General features: G+C 34.2%; 1 protein-coding gene and 1 long non-coding RNA gene across 2 annotated transcripts; one reads left to right on the top strand and one right to left on the bottom strand.

Annotated features, from left to right (window-relative positions):
* The first annotated feature begins 7708 nt into the window (after window positions 1-7708).
* Window positions 7709-16588, top strand: LOC132036604 (E3 ubiquitin-protein ligase DA2L-like). Its single transcript, XM_059426975.1, has 9 exons — window positions 7709-7993; window positions 8091-8363; window positions 9129-9180; window positions 9286-9331; window positions 9441-9522; window positions 9653-9797; window positions 9878-9980; window positions 15030-15096; window positions 15730-16588. The coding sequence occupies exons 2-9, from the start codon at window positions 8169-8171 to the stop codon at window positions 16312-16314; spliced, it is 1275 nt and encodes a 424-aa protein (XP_059282958.1). The 5' UTR covers window positions 7709-7993; window positions 8091-8168; the 3' UTR covers window positions 16315-16588.
* A 2568-nt stretch (window positions 16589-19156) lies between these two features.
* Window positions 19157-23704, bottom strand: LOC132037490 (uncharacterized). Its single transcript, XR_009409901.1, has 2 exons — window positions 23424-23704; window positions 19157-19331 (listed from the first exon to the last, which is right to left on the bottom strand). It is a non-coding gene; the product is annotated as an uncharacterized LOC132037490 (long non-coding RNA).
* Window positions 23705-24158: the final 454 nt, after the last annotated feature.

Here is a 24158-nt window from a genome sequence, read left to right as displayed (position 1 = left end):
CAAAGGTTATGTCTGCAAAAATGGGAGCCTATAAAAGAGATATTTGTGTAAATCATACTTAGATTTTTTTTGCCGGTTGTTCCTTTTTGATATAGCTATTTATTATGTGACACTCTTTTTATTTCTCTTGCAACTAATAGACCCTTTAGATCATGCTTAAAAAAATCTTTTTTAGAATATTAAAAATGTTATGAGAAAATGTTAAACCGTGATCTTAAAGATTATAGACATTAGATGAAAGTCTAATATTCATCAATCTCCAGGGCTATAATTGCATAACTTTTAGAAATAGAAACTAAATTTAATTAGACCTCTGAAAAGAGACATTTACCTAAATCAACTGATCAATATATCCATTAGCCCAGGCCCAGAAGATTGTAAGCACTCAGGCCCACATGATTTTTCTTTGCATTTTTTTACGCGGATTGTTCTTCTTTTGGGGTGGTCTTTAATTTTTGACCCTCAAATTGGTAGTCTTTAATATTTGTCCTTCGCTTAACACCCAGAGGTCCTAGGTTCGAACCCAGGCTCAGTAAAAAAAATAAAAAATAGCAAGGCATAAGTTGGGATTCGCAGCGCATAAGTTGGGGTCAAACTTATACCTTAAGGCAAACTTTTATCCAAAATTAGGCCTTAAGGCAGAGGTTTGCAAAATTCCAGCAAATTTTTTATTATTTTTATTTTGCCTTAAGGTAGAGTTTGAAAACCCAACTTATGCCTTGCGATTTTTTTATTTTATTTTTGACTGAGCGGGAGTTCAAACCCGTAACCAAGAAGCTTTTATCGAAGGGCAAAAATAAAGACCACTGATTTGAGGAACAAAAATTAAAGACCACCCAAGCGAAGGACAATCCTGCAAATTGCCCTTTTGTTTAAATCCTTAATGCAATTCTACGAGTAGGGTACCTAAATCTGAATATTTCACAAGCTACCCCAGTTTGATGAGATTAAAATACTGCGCGTGGAAAAAGAATGTCGTCATATTGCCCTTTAAACTAATTAAATAATGAATATGTTGTAACCATGCTAATAAAAAATCATTTAACAGATTATACTATAAAATAGGATTTTTGTAAATGTGGATTTGGAGAATAAATAGAAAAAGTAAGACACAAATTAAATTGAAATATTCAAGACAAAGAAGGTTTATTATCCGTGTCTGCATCAAGAGAGCGAGTAATCTGAACCATATTTATCCAATATCTATTCTTTTATTGTTAACTTTATTTGCTTACCTTCGAACCCCTATTGCTTCATTTCTTTTTTAAGAGAGATTAATTTGTCTTGCATTCCGGATCCTCCCAATGGCAGGATCTTTATTATCTTGTAATTAGTCATTTTTAAAAAAAAAATTGCTTAAAATAAATAACTTGGTTATTCACTTGAATAAATTACTTCATGGAGTATACTATATATTTTCATTTTGCTGTTCAAAATCACTATCATCAAGTTTAATAAATTATTAAGATGCCTCACGTGCAACAATTCATTGCGCCTTGGACTTGTGGAAGCTGGATTCTGATGAATCCATCATGTGACTCTTTGAACAATTATTTAAATACCTAAACTTGTCACTCTCAGGTTTATAATTTGGGCTATACTATAGAGTAGCAATCTATCTGGTATGGCTGTTATGACTAAATTAAATAGAACCAGAATATTACAGAGAAGCGCATTTGGTGAACCTTTGGCGACTACTGTACAATATTTGGTGTAACTATATGCAATGATAAGATCATCTTTTCTAATATAATGGTGTTATTAAAAGTTGACACTTCTAAGAATGCCGTTATATTACTTGTGTTTGTTGCATATATATATAGAGAGAAAGAATGTATGTAAGTTTCACCTTTAATAATTTTTTGTAAGTATCAACTACAGAAGAAAAAATAGCTAATTCACTCCATTTTTACAATATAATCTTATACTGATATCAAACTCTAGGATTTAGTTGTTTCTAATCTACCTTTTCTTTTCTTTCTTGAATAACATATATTATAGGGGAAGAATATCTCGACAGGTATGGGTCTTGTCAAACCCCCCATTATCACGTATTAGTGCAGCCTGGATAATGGATTGAATAAAAAAAAAGTCGGAGAAGAGAATCATCCCGACAATTCTTCTTCTTTTTTTTTTTTTTTCTTCATTTCTGCAGCTTCTCAAACTTGGTCAAATAAACACCACCTTAAATTGTAAAGGTGTTGTTCATGCCTTGTTTCACTTTATGTCCCAAAGCAGAGTTAATTTTTCTAAAGAGAGAGATTAATTATGCAATAGTGGTGTTGTTAGAAACAAGTTTCTTGTTCTTTTTGCAGAGGCATTAGGAAAGCAAACACAATAAGTAGATGAGATGGTGCCCTACCGTATAACGTGAATAAATTACAATTGATAGTCATTCTGTCGGTTCACATTGGTGTTTTGAAGAGAAAATAATGATTAATTCTCAAGTGGTAGATTAATTAATCATTATTTGACTGACCCAGTTGATTTAAATTGGTAGATTAAGATTTATTGACTCCCATTAAGCACTAAAGTCATTTTATAATCCACCAATTTACTTTACACATTTTTACAACTAATGGTGTAATAAAGCAAAAGTGTGTGTGAATTAATCAAAATACGAAATTACAAAAAATAATCTATTTTGTAAGTATAAATGAAAACGTTATCGTGCGAATTAAAGTTGCATGTCAATTGTAAAGTAAAATTAAGAAATCAAATCAAATCCTATCTAATGCTAATTTCGATATATCTTAGGATCATATACAGCTGAGAAATTACTCTCTAATAAGACAAGGAATTTAATTTGGATAAAATCAATTCGGCGTCTTCAGCTTTTCCAGAAAAACGAAAATGCCACCTTCTCATGATATTTTGAATACAAAGTAGATAACTACCTTGTCTTATTCCTTTTGTGACACTTGTTCTTTATTTTATATTATTGTATCATCTAGATACATACAATATCCTATATAAGAGGACTATTAAACTTTTGGTCATTTTGTGACACTTGTTCTTTTATATTTTATTTTATTTTGTCATTTAGATACATACATTATTCTACATCTATTGTATGGTAGTCCGCGACTATCCGATAATTGGTTCAGAGCTTTAAGTTAGACGTTTATTAGAAATTTAGAATATTGTTTTATAATTTATAGTTATGTACCTACGTATGAAATGATAACCAATATTAGCTCAAAGTTGCTTGATTTTTCAAAATTTAATAGGTCATTTTAATTTGGCAGTTGAGAAAAGCAAGTTAAATAGCCAAAGACCTAATATATGGTCCTCACTATCCTAGTACAATATGCTAAATCTATCCTTAATCAATTTATTCCAACCAGGGAGTTGAACAACTTTGGATGAGTTGGGACAAATAGGTCATCATTAATTTTGTACAGTACTTGTGAGTAGTAAATTGGCCAATTTAATGAACCTGATCAAAAGCAAAAGCAAAAGCAAAGTGCATACTTAGAAGGTTATTAATTATGTTTAGGTTCCATTAGGCAAAGACCATACGCTCTTAATTAGAATACGCTTTTATACATAGAAATTATAACCAACTGGTTGAACCAATTTAAATATTGATCGTTAATAATAAGGCCATATATGTAATTCAGACGAGAGAAACATAACTTTTTTTGGATTTAACTTTTATAAGCTGATGGTCTAAATTTTCTTAACGCTATTGGATTAGTTTAAAGACCTAAAATTATATGGAAGAAAGTTGTCAGAAAGATTTGAAATTTCTCAAAACTAATGCAGATTTGCCAAAGATAAGGTACAATTGAAGAAAAAGATTCACGTAGGGGATATATATACTAGTTAGAACATGTTTTGATTTTGTTAGTACGTTAACTTTGAACCTATTCTTTTTTGCTAGAATTATTTTGACCTAGTCAAAGATTTGTATGATAGTAATATTAAAAAAACATTTATTATTATTATTATTATTATTATTATTATTATTATATTTAACTATTTTTACTTGTTTTTTAGTATGACGATGCCATGAGTTAAGCTTAAATAGAGAAACACGATTAGTGAGAATTCATATAACTTACTTCAACTTGTTTGAAACTGAGGCTTTGTAGTTATTGTTGGTATTAGGTTACTTAAAGCAATTAAGATGGTTTGATAATCAATGGAAACAATAACCACAAATATAAGACAAATAAAAAGTATGTTATATATAAATAATTATCTGCACTATCAATGATCAAATATAAGATAATTCTACTTTTTATCTCTCTTTGGAGTTAAAGATGTTGGATAAACCGTCTCGTTTTTATAAATCCATAATAAAGTCACAAAATCAAGATGCTTGGTGAACCAATTTGCGTTCTTAATTTATGATTATAGTGTGGTCCAAAATCTTAATACTCCAAAATGTTGAACCCAAAAAAACAAAAAAGCAACCATTTTATGTCCCCCATAAACGCAAGAACTCTAGATTTTAAAGGCCTTGTTTGAAATTGTGTCGTTGTTTTATTGGGCCGCATTATTCCAGCTAATACGACATGATTTGTTAGTAATTCCAAAATTTCTGACCTCTAAATTATGGAGCTTATGTAATTATTATGAATACATTAGAATGGGGGCATATATGTTGCTTGTTACAAATAATATCGAATGTGTGTGTTCATCATATTTCGTTTGCTTCCACGTTTTAAATCTTTATCTGACAAGGACCAGTAACAATATTCGAGTATTCAATGGAAGATGACAGTTTTTATCTTAATTAACGTGGTTGTAAACTTAAATATGAAAACAGTATGCTTCTTGTTATTTCTTATTGAGTTTGGAATTATTGTTGGTTATCAGAGTAAGAGTAATTATCTTTCACAAGATAAGTTAATTTTCCATTAAAGAAAATTAAACGATACTTCTCAAGTTAGAATATCAAAGCTTTAGAAATTTAAATTTGACTATTAGTACTCTATGTAGTTACTTGAGGACAACAGTAGTATTGAAAGAAAATAATAAATAAATAAATAAATAAATCTTTTTTTCTTTGTTAAAATGAACAAACAAAATTAAATTTAAAGATCACTTTCTACTACCCGTTTGGCCATGAGAATTTTTCACTTTTTTCCGGAGTTTTTTTTCACTTTATTTAGAAATCAACGTTTGGCCTGAAAATTCCAAATATAACTTGAAGTTGTATTTGAAATTTGGAAAATACTTAATTAAAAACTTATTTTTACTTTTTTCACTCTCACTACATTCAAATAACCAAATATTCTACAATAACCAAACACAGCTCCATCTTCAACTCCAACTCCAACTCCAACTTCAAAATTGCAAAAAAAAAAAGTGAAAAATATTTTATTTTCATGGCACGCCTACTTAATTTGTAAGTGGACAAGAGATCTCATTTCCTCATTTGGGTAATTACAGTGAGCATTTTGAAGCTTCCACAAATAAGGTTGCCAAAAACAAAAGTTAAGTTAATTTAATATTTGAAGCTTCCACGTTTTGTTTTGTTTTTTTTTTTGTTTTTTTTTTTTTAACATATGGATCAGAATATCTGGCTTGGAATTTCCCCAAAAAAGCTTCCACGTTTGAGTTATGACACAAAAACAAAGGCGGATACAGATATTTTATTGGTGGGAACATAATGCTATTGCTCTGATTTTATTAGGTGTGAACTTAACACAAATTTAAAAAGATTTTCAACTCTGCCGTGACTTGTTTGGCCATGCCGTGACTTGTAAGGAGTTAAATCCTTTCCAAAAAGCTTCATTTATTTTGTATAAATAATATAACCTTATGAAAAGGAGAGTTTTTTAATAGGGGAAAATATTGAAAGTTCGTGTTGCATATCAGATAATGGCGGACCGACCATTTTGATAAATCAATAATGAATTGCTTCATTCTTTGGAGTATCATTTAATAATTTGATTAGCATGGGTGGCAGTTTGACGAAGGAGGTTGTTTCACGATTAATTAAAGATCTCGAATTTGAATTATATAAGTGAAAAAACTTCTAATAGGAGTACTTCTCCCTTTACGACTACATCCTTATGGAGAGTGACTAACGAGAACGGATCTGGCATGACTAATAAATTTTCAGACTAATAAGTTTCTGAAACTGAGGTGCATATGATATATAAGACGAATTCCATATCGAAAATGAAAGTTGTTACTTAGTTTTATAAGGCTAAACTCAAGTTCACCGATATGTCCATTTTTGGGGTTTGATGTGGCATAGAACGAAATCCTGCATAGATAGCCTCTTCAAGCCGATAGTCTATCGAAAACAACTTCTCTACCCCAAATAGCAGGAGTAAAGTCTACGTACATCCAATCTTCCTCACACCGCACTCGTGGAATTACACTTGACATGTTTTTGTTGTTGATTTGGCATAGTGCGAAAGAGAAATTAGTGCCAGCATAGGCCCAAAACGAACAATATGTGATATGTGCTTGGATTGTGACAATTATTTATATCCAACATGAATTAGAATTAGTCGGGCTATGCATACTACTTCCTTCGTCTCAATTTATGTGACATAATTGAAATTTCGAGAGTCAATCAAGCTTTGCTTTGATAAGAATTTTTGTATATGCCTTTTATTTTAAGTTGTTAATTATTGTGATTCATCGTACTTTTTACGTAGTTTCCAAAATATAAGCTTTATTTTTGTGGGATTATGTTGGCATGTTGTTGCCGTTGATGTGGCATAGTGCGAAAAAAAAAATCCGTCTCAGCCTATGCCCAAAACGAACAAGAGAAAATTACAGTTTTGCCCTTCAAACGGGCTGGTCTTTAATTTCGACCCTTCATATGGGCTGGTTTTTGAAAATTTTCTATTAAAACCTAACTTATGGCGAGCGAGACGTAAGTTCTTTGAAGGCACGAGGCACAACTTATGAATATTATGATGCAAAAATATAAATTTATGACCCGCAAAAAAGTTGTTAGTTTTGATGGAGAAAAGTTAATGACCAACACAAACTAGAGACAAAAGTATCAATTATTACCATCAAAGTATGTGGTGAAATAGACGAGGTTGCTCTTCGCTTAATCAGAGGTTTCGGATTTGAGCCCTGCGTATGAAAAAAATTCTTAGTTGGTAGCGCTTCCCCCCAATAGGGCCTACGCGGTGCGAATCCAAATATAATCGGGTTCGATATCGGTACCGAACGTCAGGTAGCAAACCAAAAAAAAAAGTGTCAATTACCCAACGGACAATATGTGTTATGGGCTTGAATTGTGACAATTAACTTTATTTAACATGAATCTAAATTACTCGGGCCAAACAAACTACATTAAACTAACAGAATCACTTAATAATATTTTGACCTAACCCTCAGGGGTTGGCCTGGTGGCAATTGACTTGAGCCTTGGGGTGCTCCCTTTCAAGGTCTCAAGTTCGAAACTCGCCGGGTGCAGAAACAATTTACGAGGCGAACCTGACGGGAAACCCCGAATTACCCGTGGTGCACTTGCGGAAACTCTTGCCGAGGGCTCGTGCACCGGGATTAGTCGGCTCAAAGAGACTTGACCCTAGCGCTTAATCAAAAAAAAATAAATATTTTGACCTGTGAAACAAAAACAATTATTAACAATTTGACAATATTATCATCACCTTACCCTACCCCAATTTTACCCATAGGGTGGTTTGGGTGTGCGAGCAGGGGGGGGGGGGTGGATTCCTTCCGGCTGTACTACTCTTTCTCACATTATACGGTGCTTTGCTTTGCGGATTTGCGTATCTCATTCTCTTCTATTCGCAAGCCATCTCAAAGACATACAACCAAACAAACATCCACAATTCCCTCTTTTTTCTATTATAAAAATATATATAAAAAAAAAAAAGTCACGTAAGTTCTTAGAGAAAGAAAGTACCACTTTATTTCTTATAAAAAAGATTGTACAAATACGTGTAAATCACATATCGAAACACACTACAAATTTGTGTACCAGAGAAGAAACTTCTGATCTTGTTCCCTCTCTCTCTTTCTTTACAACAATTTTCCTCAGGTGGGGTCTTTTTTAATTTTATTTTTATTTTGTGAATATATGAATTTGGGTATTTGAGTTTTAATGTTTTCTTTTCTTGGTATTTTTCATTTTGCAGGATGGTGTGTTATATTTTGAGATGTGAAAATTAGGGCTAGGAATTCTTGGTTCTTGATTTTTTTTTTTGTTTTTTGGGATGGGAAATAAGTTGGGAAGGAGGAGGCAAGTGGTGGATGACAAGTACACTAGGCCTCAAGGGTTGTACCAACACAAAGATGTGGATATTAAGAAGCTTAGAAAACTGATTCTTGATTCCAAGCTTGCACCTTGTTATCCTGGTGATGATGATTGTCCTAATGTTGACCTTGAGGAATGCCCCATTTGCTTCTTGGTTTGTTTTCTTTCTTTATCTTTCTTTTGTTTTTACTTGGAAATGTTTTTGGTATATGTTTGTCATGAGTTTTTGGAATGATAGTGGCCCTATTAGAGTAGAATGTGACCTCAACTAGTTTGGGATTGAAAATGTAATATGTCTTGTTGTGCACCCGTAGGTTCAAATAGGCGCCGCAGAGGGAAAAAAAATACCAGGTGGTTTCTTTCCATTTGCCTAAGCCTTGGTGGGGATACGTGTGGTGGTGGTAGGTAGTAGGTATCCAGTGGAATAGTCGAGTTGCGCCCCAACTAGCCTAGATACCACCATCATAAAAAAGCTGGCCTATAGCTGAGGATTTGAATACAGTAATTCTCTTCATTTCTGCATTACCTGGTACCTATGCTGGTGTAGGTGGCAGGTAACTCGTGGAATAGTTGAGGTGCGGGCAAGCTGGCTTGGATGCTACAGTCATTTTAAAAAAATGTAGTTCTTGTTGTTGTTTGTCCCGACTCTTGAGTCATGTTGGACTAGGATAGAATTCGAAACAATTGGGATGATATGTTTATCAACATGTTTCTTCTGAGTGCTAATTTTGTTCCTCTTGAACTATGCAGTATTATCCAAGTTTAAACCGTCATAAAAAAATGTAGTAGTTCTTGTTGTTGTTGTTTGTCTGGACTCCTGAGTCATGTCGGACTTGGATAGAATTCGGGACAATTGGGACGCTGTGTTTACCAACATGTTTCTTATGATTGCTAACTTTGTTAATCTTGAACTTTGTAGTATTATCCCAGTTTAAATCGTTCAAGATGTTGCATGAAGGGAATTTGTACAGGTATTTATTGTCCTTGTTTTTTAATTATCTGTGCTTATTATGGTGCTGCTTTATGATCTTATAATAAGTTTTGGAATGATTTTTTGACTTGTTTCTTTGCAACAGAGTGTTTTTTGCAGATGAAGACTCCCAATTCAACACGTCCAACGCAGTATCCTTGATTTCTTTCGTTACTGGTTTCTTATTGCTAAATGTATTTCGCTATCTCCTTCCTTCCATCCAGATTCTTGTTCTACACTGCCTTCCCTTAACGATACAAGATGCCCTTTTTGTAAAACTTCAAGTTATGCGGTGGAATATCGCGGGGTTAAAACGAAGGAACAAAAGGGGATTGAGCAGATTGTAAGATCCGATCTACTGTTTATTTCCTTTGTGTGATTGCATGAATACAATTACATGTTGCTTTAAGGAGCCTCATACTGAATTTACGATATCTATATCCTTTTCTATCCCCGTCTTGTTGTTACTTTAGGAGGAACAACGAGTTATAGAAGCCAAAATAAGGATGAGACAGCAGGAGCTGCAGGATGAAGAAGATAAAATGCAGAAACGAAGAGAGCTTAGTTCTTCCAGTAGTATTGCTGGACCAAGTGAGATAGAGTGTTGCTCTACAGCAGGTAATTACTTTAGAAATTTATCCTTTTGGCTTCACTACTTCTGATTATGATCCAGTCTTATTTCTCCATCTTGTCTGCAGGACCATCTTTTGCTTCTGCTGTAGAAGGTGGAGAAGTCGCTACTTCTCAAGAGACATGTGCAGCTCCAGCAATCAGACAGCCTCAACGCATGAGACAAAATAGGTACAAATTTTTTTTGGTGTTAATTGGTTCAAATCCCTTTTCCCTAATTTGTGAGAAATTTTGTGAAGAATTTGGGTCATGTGGATGGATCAGATAGTTTGATAGTAGCCATTATATCATCTTAAACATATTGAAAAAAGTAACCCTAATTGCAGAAGCAAAGTGAATAAGTTAGTAATCTGGGTCTGCATGTTGTTTTGAACAAAATATTATTTGCTTCTCTGTTTGCATATTTTTTTGAAAATGTTGCTTCCTTCTTTGCATTAATCAAGTAATATTGAATTTCACTTGATATAGCTTTGAGCTGATGGTACAACTGTGACAGTGGAAAAAGAATAAATAAGAGAGAAAGTGTGTGGGTAGGGAATGAATGTGAGCATTGGGAGAAGAAAAAAAATGGGTTTTTTTCACATTGACACTAGTTTCTTGTGTGATCTATACCCATTTTGGCTGGGTCAGCCAAACCGACGCCACACAAGCATGGTAAAGGGTTGGAGGCGTTTTAAAACATATGATATGACCAACTAGAGGTGTATAATTTTGACAACTGTAAGTTTAAGGCTATTAGAGGTGTTAATTTGATTTAGCCTTTGTACTGAGTCCTGCATTTCCAAGAGTCCTTTTAGTTTGGTCAAAGATTTGTGTACCAATTCAGGAATGAATGTGAGAATTAAAAAACCTTAATTTGTTTTAAAAGACAAAATATTGAGTATTTGACTGATATCGGCATGAATGGAGTGCACCAGATAACGGATTTATGTAGTTGACGCCATTTGTTTAGGATTGAGGCTCAATTGTTTGATTGAATTAGTGATTGGAATGTCAAACAGGAGAATAAAAAATAATGCTCTTCAACTTTTGATGGAAGCAAAGGAAAAGGTTAATATGGATAGAGTATCATGCAGGTCTTAAGGGCCACGTTTTGTTTGGACGTCAGCTTATAAATTTAATTGACTTAGTTTTATTAATCAGAATTAGTATTTGGTTAGAACAAGAAATCAACTTTTACAGATGGCAAACTGTTGTAGAAATGAATAGAATTGGAAAATTGATATGTTCAATTACCAAATAATCACTTTTGAGATTAATTAGTTTAGATGATCCAAAGTTAGATGAGCCCTTGTGCCATTGTTTTAAGTTCTCTTTTAATGTTTAGGCTCCGAGTCTAATTGGTCACTGAGAAGTCTTGATTACCACCGCTCCAAGTAGTCTGGATCATGAATCTGGTGCTACAGAAAATGTCGACTTGCACTATGTATTTATAAGAAGAGGCAGAGGTTAAATCAGGTTCTAACAAGTGTATCTGTATCCATGTCCAGGAACCTTAACAAAACTCAGTTCCCACCTAGTCTATTTCGAGAGATAACCGAGAAAACCTAAAAAGCTATCTACATCATGTACATTCTGTATGTTACACCAAAAGGCTAAAAAAGATAAGATGTTAAACTTCAGTTGGTGAATGTCCTCTCTTTTGCCTACAACATCCCAGATTTCTTTCTTTCCGTTTGATTCACCGAATGCTTGCTGGTAGGGTTTTCCAGATGTTCTTCCTGCCTTTTCCCATTCCTTCCCCTGTCCGGCAGAACAGCTCTTTGGTAGACTTTGGCATTGCACATTTGAATCCAAAAACACTGAGAAGCAGATTCCACAGTTGAGAAGGCAGTCGGCAGTGAATGAAAAGGTGATTTGCATCTTCTCCTGCCTTCTCACACATGTAACACTTGTTACAAAGGTTCATACCTCTTTGTTGAAGGTTATGTTGGGTCAGGATTGCCTCATGCCGCTCACACTGTATTCACTGCTATTTCCTTTAAAATGAATCCAACCGAATCAGGTGATGCTGATGTGGCATCAGGTACATAGTGATTCCTGTTTCCTGTCATGTTAAACCATAAGACAGTTAGCAGATAACATGCAAGCAAAATCAAAGTTCAAGCTTAGATCTTGTTGAAACGGGAAGTAGCAAAACAGAGGTTTAACTTGTTAGACAAAGAGCTCATTAGGGACGAAATTACTCCATTGGGACTAAGTTTGACTCTGGCAGGCATCTTTTGACTTCAAATAAGCATCATCCATGTATTTTTTCCTTTACTCCACTGGGAGTTTGATGGTTGTGGTGGTTGTAAGGGATATTGTAAGCAAGTATTTTTGAACTTCTATTAGTTATTTGTTTAATATCATTTTCTCCTTATATGAGGGTCGAAGTTAACCGATTTTCAAAGTGAGACTGATTGATTACAGTAATATTTTCGTACAAATAAAATAGATGCAAAATTATTTGTGCTGCTGTGATGCAAGATAAATGACATCATATTGATAATGTTTTTCTGAAAATGAAATAAGTATAAATGAATGGAAGACTCTAGAAATGCAAGACATTGGAGGAGAATTATTGAAAAATTATGGATAGGTAAAGTATGTAGAACAAATTGTAATAAAAAGCTCCTTCAAAATCCTTAATCTAGTTCATGCAGTAGCTTTTCGTTAGGATGCTAGGCTTTAGAAGTGTTCTATTCGTTAGTTTCGACTAGTTTATTTTTAAACAAGTTTAGTACGCCCTTCAAACACGAAGTGCAATTTTAATACAATGTCAATGAGATGCATATTCTTTCTCTCAGTCTCAGCTATTTCATTTTGTTGAGATGTGCAAGGACAAGTCATCTCATTAATGATCTTATGAGAGTTTATAAATTGCAATTTGAAGAGGATATTGGTGCATTATCAGTTTATCACTATGGAAAGTGCGGACCCAAAACCCAAGTTGAATTTGGATTTTTAGTTATAGAAAGTCTAAATGGAATGCGGCTTGATTGATTTTTCATCTAGAATATTCCACTGCATCTTGATTCTTGAATAATCATCAATGGAACTGATAAAGTAGCGGAGTCCCAAAGTAGAAATAATCTGATTGGGAGCCCAAAAATTTGTAAAGAGAAAGGAGACTCTGCCCAATTATTAGGTGTCAAGGGAAGAGGAATGAGTATGCTTACTGTGTGGGTGAGACTGATATTTTAAAGTAAACAAGTGAGACAAACCAGATACCATCAGCTTTGATTAGCTTGGATGTCTCAATCACCTATGTAATTGATTAGATGTCTCAATCATCTTTGTAATTGATTAGATGACAATAACAACATAAGATGTGGACGATTAGGAAGGCTAAGTTAATAAAGTCCATGATTATGTGATTCATTTCTGGTACCAATTATCTGTTCCATATTGCATTTTCATATGATAACAGAGCTGTAGAGGAAAGTCACTTAGCATTTAGGTGTTTGGGATTAGTGATTGATGAATATGAGATTAAAAGTACAACTAGGAAGATAAGAAACTGTTTAAAGTTAATGAAGTCGGTTAACTTGACCTTTTTCGGTTGCTATGGTTTGAGATCCATCGACTGTGGAAGGATTGGGACATTGTACAAAAATGTGATTACCAATGATCCAAGGAAAAAATGTGATTACCAATGATCCAAGGACTGAGAGTAGGAGAATGGGAGATATGAGCCATGCTACGCTATTACCCGTCTGAATGACAGAAGCAATCTGACAAATGTCTATTTAAGTGTTCAGTGCTAAAGGAACTTATTAGGTAAGACCATCCAACCATACCTATCTGACCAGTCAACTATTGTTGGATCCCATTTTCTTGCAACCAAGTTTCTCAAAACTAGTGACATGTTGGACGGGGAGAGCTTTAGCAAATAGTATCAAGAAATAATCAAGCTGTCCGAAGCGAAAAGGATCAAAGAAATTGAAGATTAATAGAGAGATTCGCCGACCTCATCCAGCCAGACAGTGTTGAAAAATCTTGAATTCACTGCAAACAGAGAAAGTTGCCGAAAAAATTGACTAGGCTTGGTGAACATATCTAGAGATCTGAAATTAGCAGAAGTCAATGGGTCTGTCGGAAGTGGTAGTTAGCCCCAAAGGAACAAGGATTGGAGTCAGGGATAGCCTAAAAGTGGCTTACACGCTTGGCGCATTTTGTCCACGTGCTGAGGATCAGGAATCTCGTCAGCGCATCCGGCAGTCTTCGGTGAAGCTTGCTGAGTTTTGCTCGTTGCAGGTAGAATCTTATAGTGGTGTTGGTTTTTGTACTACACCGATGAAAACTGAAGATAGCGCGAACAACCCTTATGGTCACCAGAAAATCTGTGATCACTATCTTCTTTCTGATGATTGTTGAGCGAGAACTTTCTCACAGTAGCTTCGGTTCCATGTTAATAAGGTGGGACTTAGTCCTAGTTTAGCCCCAAATGCTAGCTCATGAGATGAGGATTGCCCGAAATCATATAGGGGACAATCGCCCATTCCCTCAACCAATGTGAAACACTTGACACTCGTTGTTACCTCTGCTCAATAGGATTTATACTTGGTATCTGTTGTAGATGTTGGTTGCACGAATGAGCAATGAAAGGAACTATCTGATCAGCCCCTCGATTGTGGAAAATTATCTGAAAGAGAGATTCCACAATACCTGTGTGGTTCCTAGTTCTCTGGTTTATAGGAGAAAAGGTTACATTTGGTGAAGTTGAGACCAATTAACCATTTTAGGGAAGTATGGGTTTTGCAAGTATATCCTAGCAGTTGATTACCTGGAATAGGAAGAAAAGCTAAGGAATCAAATTATATTGTCTTGCTTAGTTGTACCTTCTTATCTTGCAGTGTTGACGTGCAAATCTGGATTGTATTAAAACATTTCTGGGAAGTTAGTGGAGATGAGATGGGATTTGGTCCCATTAGTTGAAATTCCCAGCTATAGTATCACATAACTTTTTAACTAGTCATTACTAACCCTGTCCATCGTTTGTCTCATCGATATCAGAGAGCTAGAGGCACAGCTTGGTTTTGTTGCTTATGTGTCAAACTTATTGTGAGAATTGTTATCCACGTTTGTTAAAGAAACTTTAAAAGCAATTGAAGGATGATATTTATATATGTTCGCATTCATGTCTGATTGAGTTTTACTACCCTGTGTTCCTAAAAACACTGAGCTTATCTGTAATGTATACACGGTCTGACTTGTTTTCCTGGATCTGTGACATAGGGAGGATGATTTTGACTTGGATCTTGAGGATATAATGGTTATGGAAGCCATATGGTTATCCATACAGGTAAATTATGCACACTATCGTTTTGCTTCTTCCTTTGTCATTTTTTTCCTATTTGGGGGGTCTCAGTGTTCCAGGTGAAAGTTAGAGCGTCCTATCGTTTGTCCCATGGATTGTTTGAACTTTTTTTTTTCTTTTTCTGAAACTGGTAAAGTTGTATTCCTCAGCATTAAGGGTATGCTGGCCACCTCCAAAAAGTGGGTAACCAATTGAACTAGTAACCAATTGAACTTTGAAGTGTTCGATTTCTATTTTCTGAGTGAAGTGCTTGATTTCTGTTCTTCATTGTGGATGGTTGTGATATAAAGGAGTCAAATGTTTCAACCTTTCTCTCAGCTCGAGTGGTGGAAATGGGCAGTTCTTGTTTTTCTTTGGGGTTTATCATGTTGATTCTGAATTCTGGATTTTCATCTTTTCACATTTTGAAAATCTTTTAGTGGAAAATATTTGACAGTGTGAAGTTCCCATTGAAATGGGATATCATTTCTTTTCTTTCAGTGCTTCACCTATTGCTGCTTTTAACATGCTGATAATCTTTGGGTTTGGTTGATAATTCGGTCATGCTTTTTACCCTGTCGAACTTGCATTTTTATGGTATAGCACTTAATTTTCCACATGAAACTGATCACATGATAGGAGAATGACAGAAATCGAGCTATGGACTATAGTGATGTTGGTCCATCAGAACAATATACAGAAGAAGATCATCGATGTGTCCCAGCAGTCAGCGCTCCAGCAGCTTCAGGCTCATCTTCTTCTCCTTCTGGTGGTCTTGCTTGTGCAATTGCAGCCCTTGCTGAGCGCCAGCAAATGGGCGGAGAGTCAAGTAGCTACAGTCGGAACATGTCATCGTACAATGAGCATCTTGCATCTGATCGGTTTTCCAATAGGGAGGAACTCGAGAATGATGATTACCCTCATGCTGAGGGCCCCATGCATGTGTCACCTGAAAACCAGTTGGAAATAACAAGGGAGGACGGTGAATGGGCTGATCACGGGTCCATGGTGGCCGAAGTTGGAACTAGTTATGCAGTCTCTGACGAAATGGAAGACGATGCTTCTTCATTCCCTATGCAGGGCGAAATGGTAAACGATCTTCAACCCAATACCAGTTCAATAGTTCCTGAGAATTTTGAAGAGCAGATGATGTTAGCGATGGCTGTTTCACTGGCTGAGGCAAGTCATGCGCGGTCTAGTCCACCTGGCGTGGCCTGGCACTAGTAGTGCTAGAGATGTGGGGTTGTGAGGATTCCACTCGTATTACAATCGCCACTCATCACAAAGAAAAAGCCAAAAAAAAAAAAAAAAAACGAAGTTTGGGACAAGAAAAGAAAGTGCAACTAGTTTTTTAACCACTCTTGTCCTCTTACCTTTCTTCATCTCCCTTTTCCTACTTTCCTCTCTTTCGTATTCTGGTTTACTGCTGTACGAAAACAGAGAAATTGATTCTAGTGAATGAAATGTTGCTTGAGCCTGCACATAACAAGTTTTGCAAGTTTAACTCATTCATAAATTGATTGTAAATAGTTGTGGAGTTACTTCAAGTTGTATACTCCAAGTCAAGATTAGTTCGATTATTGAAAAAGATAAAGGGCACTGGCCTCGGGTTTGCATAGATACATAGTTTCTTCTCGTTTTCTTTTTAAATTAGCCAAAAGGTGAAGATTTCATCCTGATTTAGACATTTTGATTGTCCAATGTTGAATACTAAGATTTAGACCTTCTGAGGCCAATCATCTACAGATAGAGAAGAAGAATCTATAGATGAGAAGTGAGATTGGTAGTATCTTCTATTATCTTAAAGGTGTATGGTGCCCGCTAGATGAATTAAAAGGGATCCAATTGTATTCAAAGATCGACACGACGGTCGGTTATCATCAAATGAGAATGCATATTCGACAAATCACAGGCATCGACAATAAAAATCCATGCGGATTGACTACTAATGTGCCTGTACATTTTAATCTTTGATATGAGGTTGTCACCAACTTTTCCCTTTTCAGGTCGATATTAAATGCTAATGTACTAGTGGTATGTTTGAGGTTTCATAGGGACTTGTATCAGTAGTAATTTTCACGGCGGAGTTTTGTAGGGAGCTACGTCTGAGTTAAACTTGGAGATGGGGCTCTTTATTTTGGGGGCGTATATGATACCTGGGCTCCAGGAGGGGGAGATGTAAGAAAAATTACCAACTTGACCCTCGCGGCCCGCACCGAAATAGTGCTTTACTCCTAGATGTCTAGTCAACTGCTGCGCCTCAACGCATTTCGGGGAGAACTAACTAGCTCTGGGTATAGGGAAGGATTCGGAAGTGAAGATTTTGAAAAGATATGAGGAAAGTTATCTCATTAAAATTTGGAATAATATAACGTAGTACAGTATTAGTTTAATTAGGGTATGCAGAAGTAATTTTTTTCCAGTAGTTTATATCGCAGAAACCAAAAATTCTTAAATACCTAAAGCACCCTTAGTAACCACTAACGGTCTGTTTAGTATTACCAGATCCGTTAGTCATCGGACTAAAATAGCACATATTGCTTAATTGAAGGTCAAAAGTGCTTAGTTGGATATCACAGGGACTAAAAGCGCCGTTTTCCCTTATTTAACCATATTAAATGATAAAAGTTTATATGCAAGGCAATGTCTTGTATTCATTCGTGTAAAAAATAGTAGGTGTTTAGTTTTTTCTCTCTGCATAGTAAGTCGAAATAACTTAAATCCAAATCTGAATTCAAAGAGTCAAGTATATGGAAGGCAATGTCTTGTATTCATTCAGTAAAAATATCATTTTCATAACTTCGAGGGAAACCCCAATCCGTTATGGCGTTACAGAACAATCTACAGAGATATTAATGGATTTTTTCCCAGCTCAACAGATAGAGATATTAATTAATTAATTTTTTTTTAAATAAAAGAGATATTAATGAATTGAGTGGTGAATAAGGATGGTTAATTGATAGCTTTTTCCGTTGTTAGATGTCGCAATTGAAACTATTCATTATTCAAGTTTCACTAACTTCACGAACCACGAATCTAAATTCATTTAAATCTTTAGGAACTAAATTTGCACGCCACTACAAATATGATACCGTGTAAGATTTACAGTATCTTAAATCCGTATCGGTTCAATTACAATATCACAATAACATGAGACAAAAGAGAGTAATTAAAAATGCAGGTCTAAATCCATCTGATGGGATTTAATACATATCTGGCGATTATATAAGCTACATCAATTGCAGCTATCCAAGAAAAATAAAAGGCCACTAATTCAATGTTCCCGAACACCTTCATATGGGTAGTGAGACTGATATTGCAGGCTGTCATACTGAGATGAGAAATTTGAGACTCTGTTGGTGACTTTGGTCCCAAAAGTATAATGCTGTCTCATACGACGATGTAGTCGCTGCTTTATCCTTAAGTATATTTTACCACAGGGTTTAACTACTATACATTGACGGTGTAAATTTTATTCGATGATTATATCATTTGAAATGCAATTGTAGGTAATTACACAAAGCAAGTGAATATAAGTTGGATCCTTTTAATTATAATACTATTGAGTACAAGACTACAAATTACCGGTTTCGAAAAGAAAAATGACGTTTTTAATTCTAAGAAGTAAAATAAGATATGATAAAAATAACGCTATCCCTTTCAATTGTGTGTGCTACGTTTTCAAAAGTTGTATGCTCCTGAATTATCATTTTAATTATCACGAAAATACAAAGTAAATACTCCATCTACTTAAAATGTTCTAAAGTTTAATTAGATCGCAAATTAAAATGATATTTCACCTAAATTCTTCATAATTTGAAAATAGAGTTGGTAATATTAGATAAGTTAAATCTTAATTTTGAGATACTAATTACACTTGAAAATAGAGTAATAGGTAATAGTATTAGATGAATTAAATTTTAATTTTGAGATACCAGTTACATTGCGCAAAACGTTGATATTGAACGACTTATATCTGTTGTGGTGAAATTGATAATGAGTATACTAGGAAATTAGAAAGGCACTGTAACTATTTATAATCAGTAAAACTAAAAAAAAAGAATAAAAAAAAGAAATAAAAAAAAAAAAAAAGAAGAAGGATAAATAACATTATACAGTGTATACCAGCAGAACAATGATAGGCACCATCACTCTTTTGAGACCAAAGTCACCAACAAAGTGTCATTTTCTGCTTCTTCTACAATTTCCCCTTGGCATCTCCAGTTTAGCAAATTTGACTGCTTTATATAGGTTGTTGGTGCAGTACATTCTTTTACGAATAAGATTAGCAAGTACATGTTTGATTGTACTACAAGTAGTAATAGAACTTATCCACTTTATCAAGAATCCCAAGTTCTTAGTACGTACTACATTTTTACTATAGTACAGTTTTAAACTTTTAGTACTCCAAACCTTTGTACATCTCATTTCATAATATTTTGCAAACATGATATCGTGAAGCATGAGTACTACCAAGTGTACTACCCAATTTGAAGTACTACCAGATTTAACTAGTAAAACAAATGTTATTAATTTAATCGGATAAGTTCAATCTCAAATCAATTCGAGTTTGATAGGCCCTCTGTGTATTACCTATATGTGAACATCACATTTTTTTTAAGTCACGTTGGAAATGGCTACTAGACTACATATGATTTATATTGAGATTGATGACATAATTACATGCGATCAATGTGAAATGTTCTTGTCTTTATTGCAAGAGGTGAAATAATTATGCGACCAACTTGTAATGTTTAGATTAATAGTGAAGGACTTGTATTATTTCAATGATATTATTATATATATCAATAATGACGTTATCATTTTGTTAAATATTCATTTAAATGCCAACAATGATAAGTTTCAAGAATTAATTCATCAATTTTCAAGATAATTTGATCAAAACCGTAGGTTGCTTACAAAAATCATAATCGCTTCTAATAACCGTAGTCGCTTCTTAGTGGCCTTTTTAGTTCTCACTTTATATATATATATATATATATATATATATATATATATATATATATATCAATGCGTGCTTAGTAGAGACTATAGAATGCTAATAAAACTTATGTTGCTACATTCCATATGACAAGCTACGTATATATATGCATTATATATATATATAAGATTTGACATGGTTTCGTATCAAATTACGACGGTATTTGTTCATCCAAAAGGAAGAAGAAGACAATTTTGAGAAATAGTCTAGTAGAATCTTTACATAGGTCTATAGTTTCTACTAAGCTTTTGCATTGGTTATCATAGACCTGAGTAAAGATTCTGCTTATGAATCCTCTCCTGATAAGGTCTTTGCTTCACGAAAAGGTGCCTTGTTCGGGGAAAATTATAATAGTCCTGATAGTGTATTAGAATAGCAATGGTCCTTATGGTGTAGTATAATCCAAATACAGTCCATTAGAAGACACACTTATGAAACCTCTCTTGATAAGGTACTGTTTCACGAAAATGTGCCTTGTTCGGGGAAAACTAGAATAGTTCTGATAGTGTAGTAGAATCCAAATACAGTCTATTAGAAGACACACTTATGAAAACTCTCCTGATAAGGTGCTGCTTCACGAAAAGGTGCCTTGTTTGGGGGAAATTAGAATAGTCCTAATTGTGTATTAGAATAGCAATGGTCCTTATAGCGTAGTAGAATCCAAGTACAGTCTATTAGAAGACACACTTATTGATTCTGGAGGAAAGAGGGTGTTATTGTAGTCTACGAGCGTCTCTCCCCGAGCAACGGGAGTGCAGCGAGAATCCTATTGATTCTCCTATGCTACCCCTTGTTCTCATTTAAAAGTAATATGACGAATATTTCAGAAGTTACCATTAAGTTATCACACAACTTGTCTTAGTGCAGTGACATTGGCATTGGTAGCTCCTACATTCCATACAACAACTAATTCTTTCAAGTTATTAGAATATATATAGCCAATGCAGAAGTTTAGTAGAAAGTATAAGATGCTCAATAATTTGTTATAGACCTGAATAAGTTTCTCCTAACTGTTTCTGGCGGTGTCGTCTTCTTCATTTGGACGAAAAACTGTTGTAATTTGATCCGAAATCATGCCAAATATTAACCAAACTGCTTCAAATTTCAGATATGAGCTCCCCCCACGTTCCGGTTCTTTTGAGATATCAACCACTTGAAATAGAACTCGTTTGCAGTAATCCAAAATTTGAAAAATCTATTTCTTCAACCTTGAGAGCTGCTATAAATCGATCCAAAATCATGTTAAATCTCAACGAAATTGCTTCAAATTTCAGATATGACTTCTCCTCGATGTTTCCGGTTTTTTTGAGGTACCATTCACTCAAAACAAAGCTCGTTTGCGGTAACCCACATTTTTTAATTAGAGCTTCGAAGCTTGTTAATGACTGTCAATGGCTTCCAGCTCTTTCTTCACGTTTTTCAACAACCAAAATGTATATATACTTCAAGTTTAGCTTTCAAAGATAATTAAACCCGTAGAAAATGAAGGAATGAGAGAAATTGGGAGTAAAAGAATGATATTCAAAGAAGAAGAACATGAAAGAAGAAAGAGAGAGACAAAGAGAAAGAGAAAGAGAAAGGATTTTTTAAAAGTTTAAAACTTAACCCCGAAGTTTTTAAAAATACACAAAGGCTCTGCGTGTTTGCTAATCAGGTGATTAGTAATTTCTGAATAAAAAATAAATGAAAAAGAAAATGGGGGTGCTGCCACTTAGAAACAAAGTTTTGGGGTCCAGCCGCCTAGTTATTCCAAGTTATTTGAAATGCCAGATACACATAAGTGCCATAGTAATCGAGGGTGATAACTTCAAAAAGAGGATAACATGTTACAAAGTGAAAATATATAATTATTTAATCATATTAAATGATAAAAGTTTATATGCAAGGCAGTGTCTTGCGTTCATTTGTGTAAATATAAGGTGCGATTAAGTCTTTTTTCTCTGCATAGTAAGTTGAAATAGCTAAAATCCAAATGTAATTAATACGAATTAGTGAAATAAAGTACCCATTTTTCAGGTCTTGACGCTTGAATAGAAACCCCAATCCAAAACAGAACCAAAACGAAAATTGTCGTTTCGAACATCTACAGACACATTAATGGAATTGAGTGGTAAACCAGAGTGATTATGGATATCTTTCCCGTTGTGATATGTCGCAGTTGAAATTAAACTATTTTTTATACTAGTTTCACAAACTTCACGAATCTAAAAATTCATTTATTATTATTCAAATCTTTAGGAACTAAGTTTGCTCGCCATTACAAATATGAGACTAACATTTACATTATCTTAAATCCGTATCCGTTCAATTCAATTACAATATCATAATAACATGACACAAAAAAGAGTAATTAAAAATGCAGGTCTAAATCCATCTGATGGGATTTAATACATATCTTGGCCATTATACAAGCTACATCAATTGCAGCTAAAAGCGTACATATTGTACATTATCCAAGAAAAATAAAAGCCACTAGTTCACAAAAATAAAACTTGCCAAACGCCTTCATAATGCTGTCTCTATACAACGATGAGAAATTTGAGACTCTGTTGGTGACTTTGGTCCCAAAAGTATAATGCTGTCTCTATACAACTATGTTATCGCTGTTTTTTCCTTTAGTAGTATTTTACCACAAAGTTAAACGAGTATATATTGACAGTGTATTTTTTTTTTTCATGATTATATGACTTGAAAAATGCAATTGTAGGTAATTACTCAAAACAAGTGAATATAAGTTGAATCCTTCAACAATTCCATTGAGTACAAGACTGCAAATTACACATCTCGAAAAAAAAAATGAATTTTTAAATGTCCAAGTATTAAAATAGGATATGATAAGAAGAATGCTATCCCTTTCAATAGTGTGTCCTACGTTTTCAAAAGTTCTATGTTCCAGAATTATCAATAAGTATCCCGAAAATATAAAGTAAATAACTAAATGTCTAAAATTTAATCAGATGTCAAATTAAAGTGATGTATCACCAAATGTTTTTGTAATTTGAAAATAGAATAATAGGTAATATGTGATAGTTAAACTTTAATGTTAAAATACGAAATATAGTGTGCAAAACTTAGATATTGAACGACTAAATACATTGCACATAAAACTGTTGGTCAAATTGATAGAGCTACCAGGTAACTAAAAGTAACTATTTATAATGATCAGTAAAATTAAAAATCCCAAAAATAAGATAAATAAAAATATACAGTGTGACCAGCAAACTAATGATTAGTAGCAACACTCTTTCGAGACCAAAGTCACCAACAAAGTGTCATTTTCTGCTTCTTCTTCAACTTCCCCTTGGCATCTCTCCAGTGTAGCAAAATTGACTCCTTTTTATAGATTGTTGATGCAGTACATACTTTTACAAAATAAGTGTAACAAGTACATGTTTGATTGTACTACAAGTAGTAGTAAAACTTATCCATTTATCATCAAGAATGTCCCAAGTGTTTAGTAGTACTAAATTTTTACTATAGTACAGTTTTAGTACTGCTAATTATTGTACATCTCATTTCATAATATTTTGCAAACATGATATCGTGGAGCATGAGTACTACCGAGTGTACTACCCAATTTGGAGTACTACCAGATTAACTATCTGTGGAGTGTGGAGTATTGAAGATGCTTAACCTGCTCTGGACCATTTTAACTAAAACAAATACTATTAGTATTAATTTAATCAGATAAGTTCAATCTCTAATCAAATTCGACTTTGATAGGCTCTTTGTGTATTACCTCAAGACCTCAGCTTTGATCACTTTATTTATTGTATAACTATTGTTCCGGATCTAAGTTTAATTATTGGGTATTCGGATTTATTGGCTGATTAATTCAGATTTGTGACGTGCATGCACAATACTTCTCGCATGTATATGATTTTTTTTCTTGCATATTCTTGTCTCTTTTTGTTGTTGTTGAGAAGATTGAAGAGTGCACCTGATTGAGAGAGAGAAATCAAGAATGGACTTGGAGCTGATTTGGAGCTGAAAGGAGAGTAGGTTCAAGAGATTAATGAGTAGATCTAGAGCAATATTATTAGTTAAATGAGTTGACTAAGAGAGA

The sequence above is a fragment of the Lycium ferocissimum genome, chromosome 11, assembly GCF_029784015.1.
Source record: "Lycium ferocissimum isolate CSIRO_LF1 chromosome 11, AGI_CSIRO_Lferr_CH_V1, whole genome shotgun sequence".
Lineage (NCBI taxonomy): Eukaryota > Viridiplantae > Streptophyta > Magnoliopsida > Solanales > Solanaceae > Lycium > Lycium ferocissimum.
This window is presented reverse-complemented; position numbering and strand designations above follow the sequence as displayed.

What these genes read in the sequence shown, in the direction of transcription:
- LOC132036604 (XM_059426975.1), top strand. Translation starts at nt 8,169, where the DNA reads ATGGGAAATAAGTTGGGAAGGAGGAGGCAAGTGGTGGATGACAAGTAC. An exon ending in CATGAAGGGAATTTGTACAG is followed by an intron (nt 9,181 to 9,285) that starts GTATTTATTGTC and finishes TCTTTGCAACAG; the next exon opens with AGTGTTTTTTGCAGATGAAG. An exon ending in CAACGCATGAGACAAAATAG is followed by an intron (nt 9,981 to 15,029) that starts GTACAAATTTTT and finishes TCTGTGACATAG; the next exon opens with GGAGGATGATTTTGACTTGG.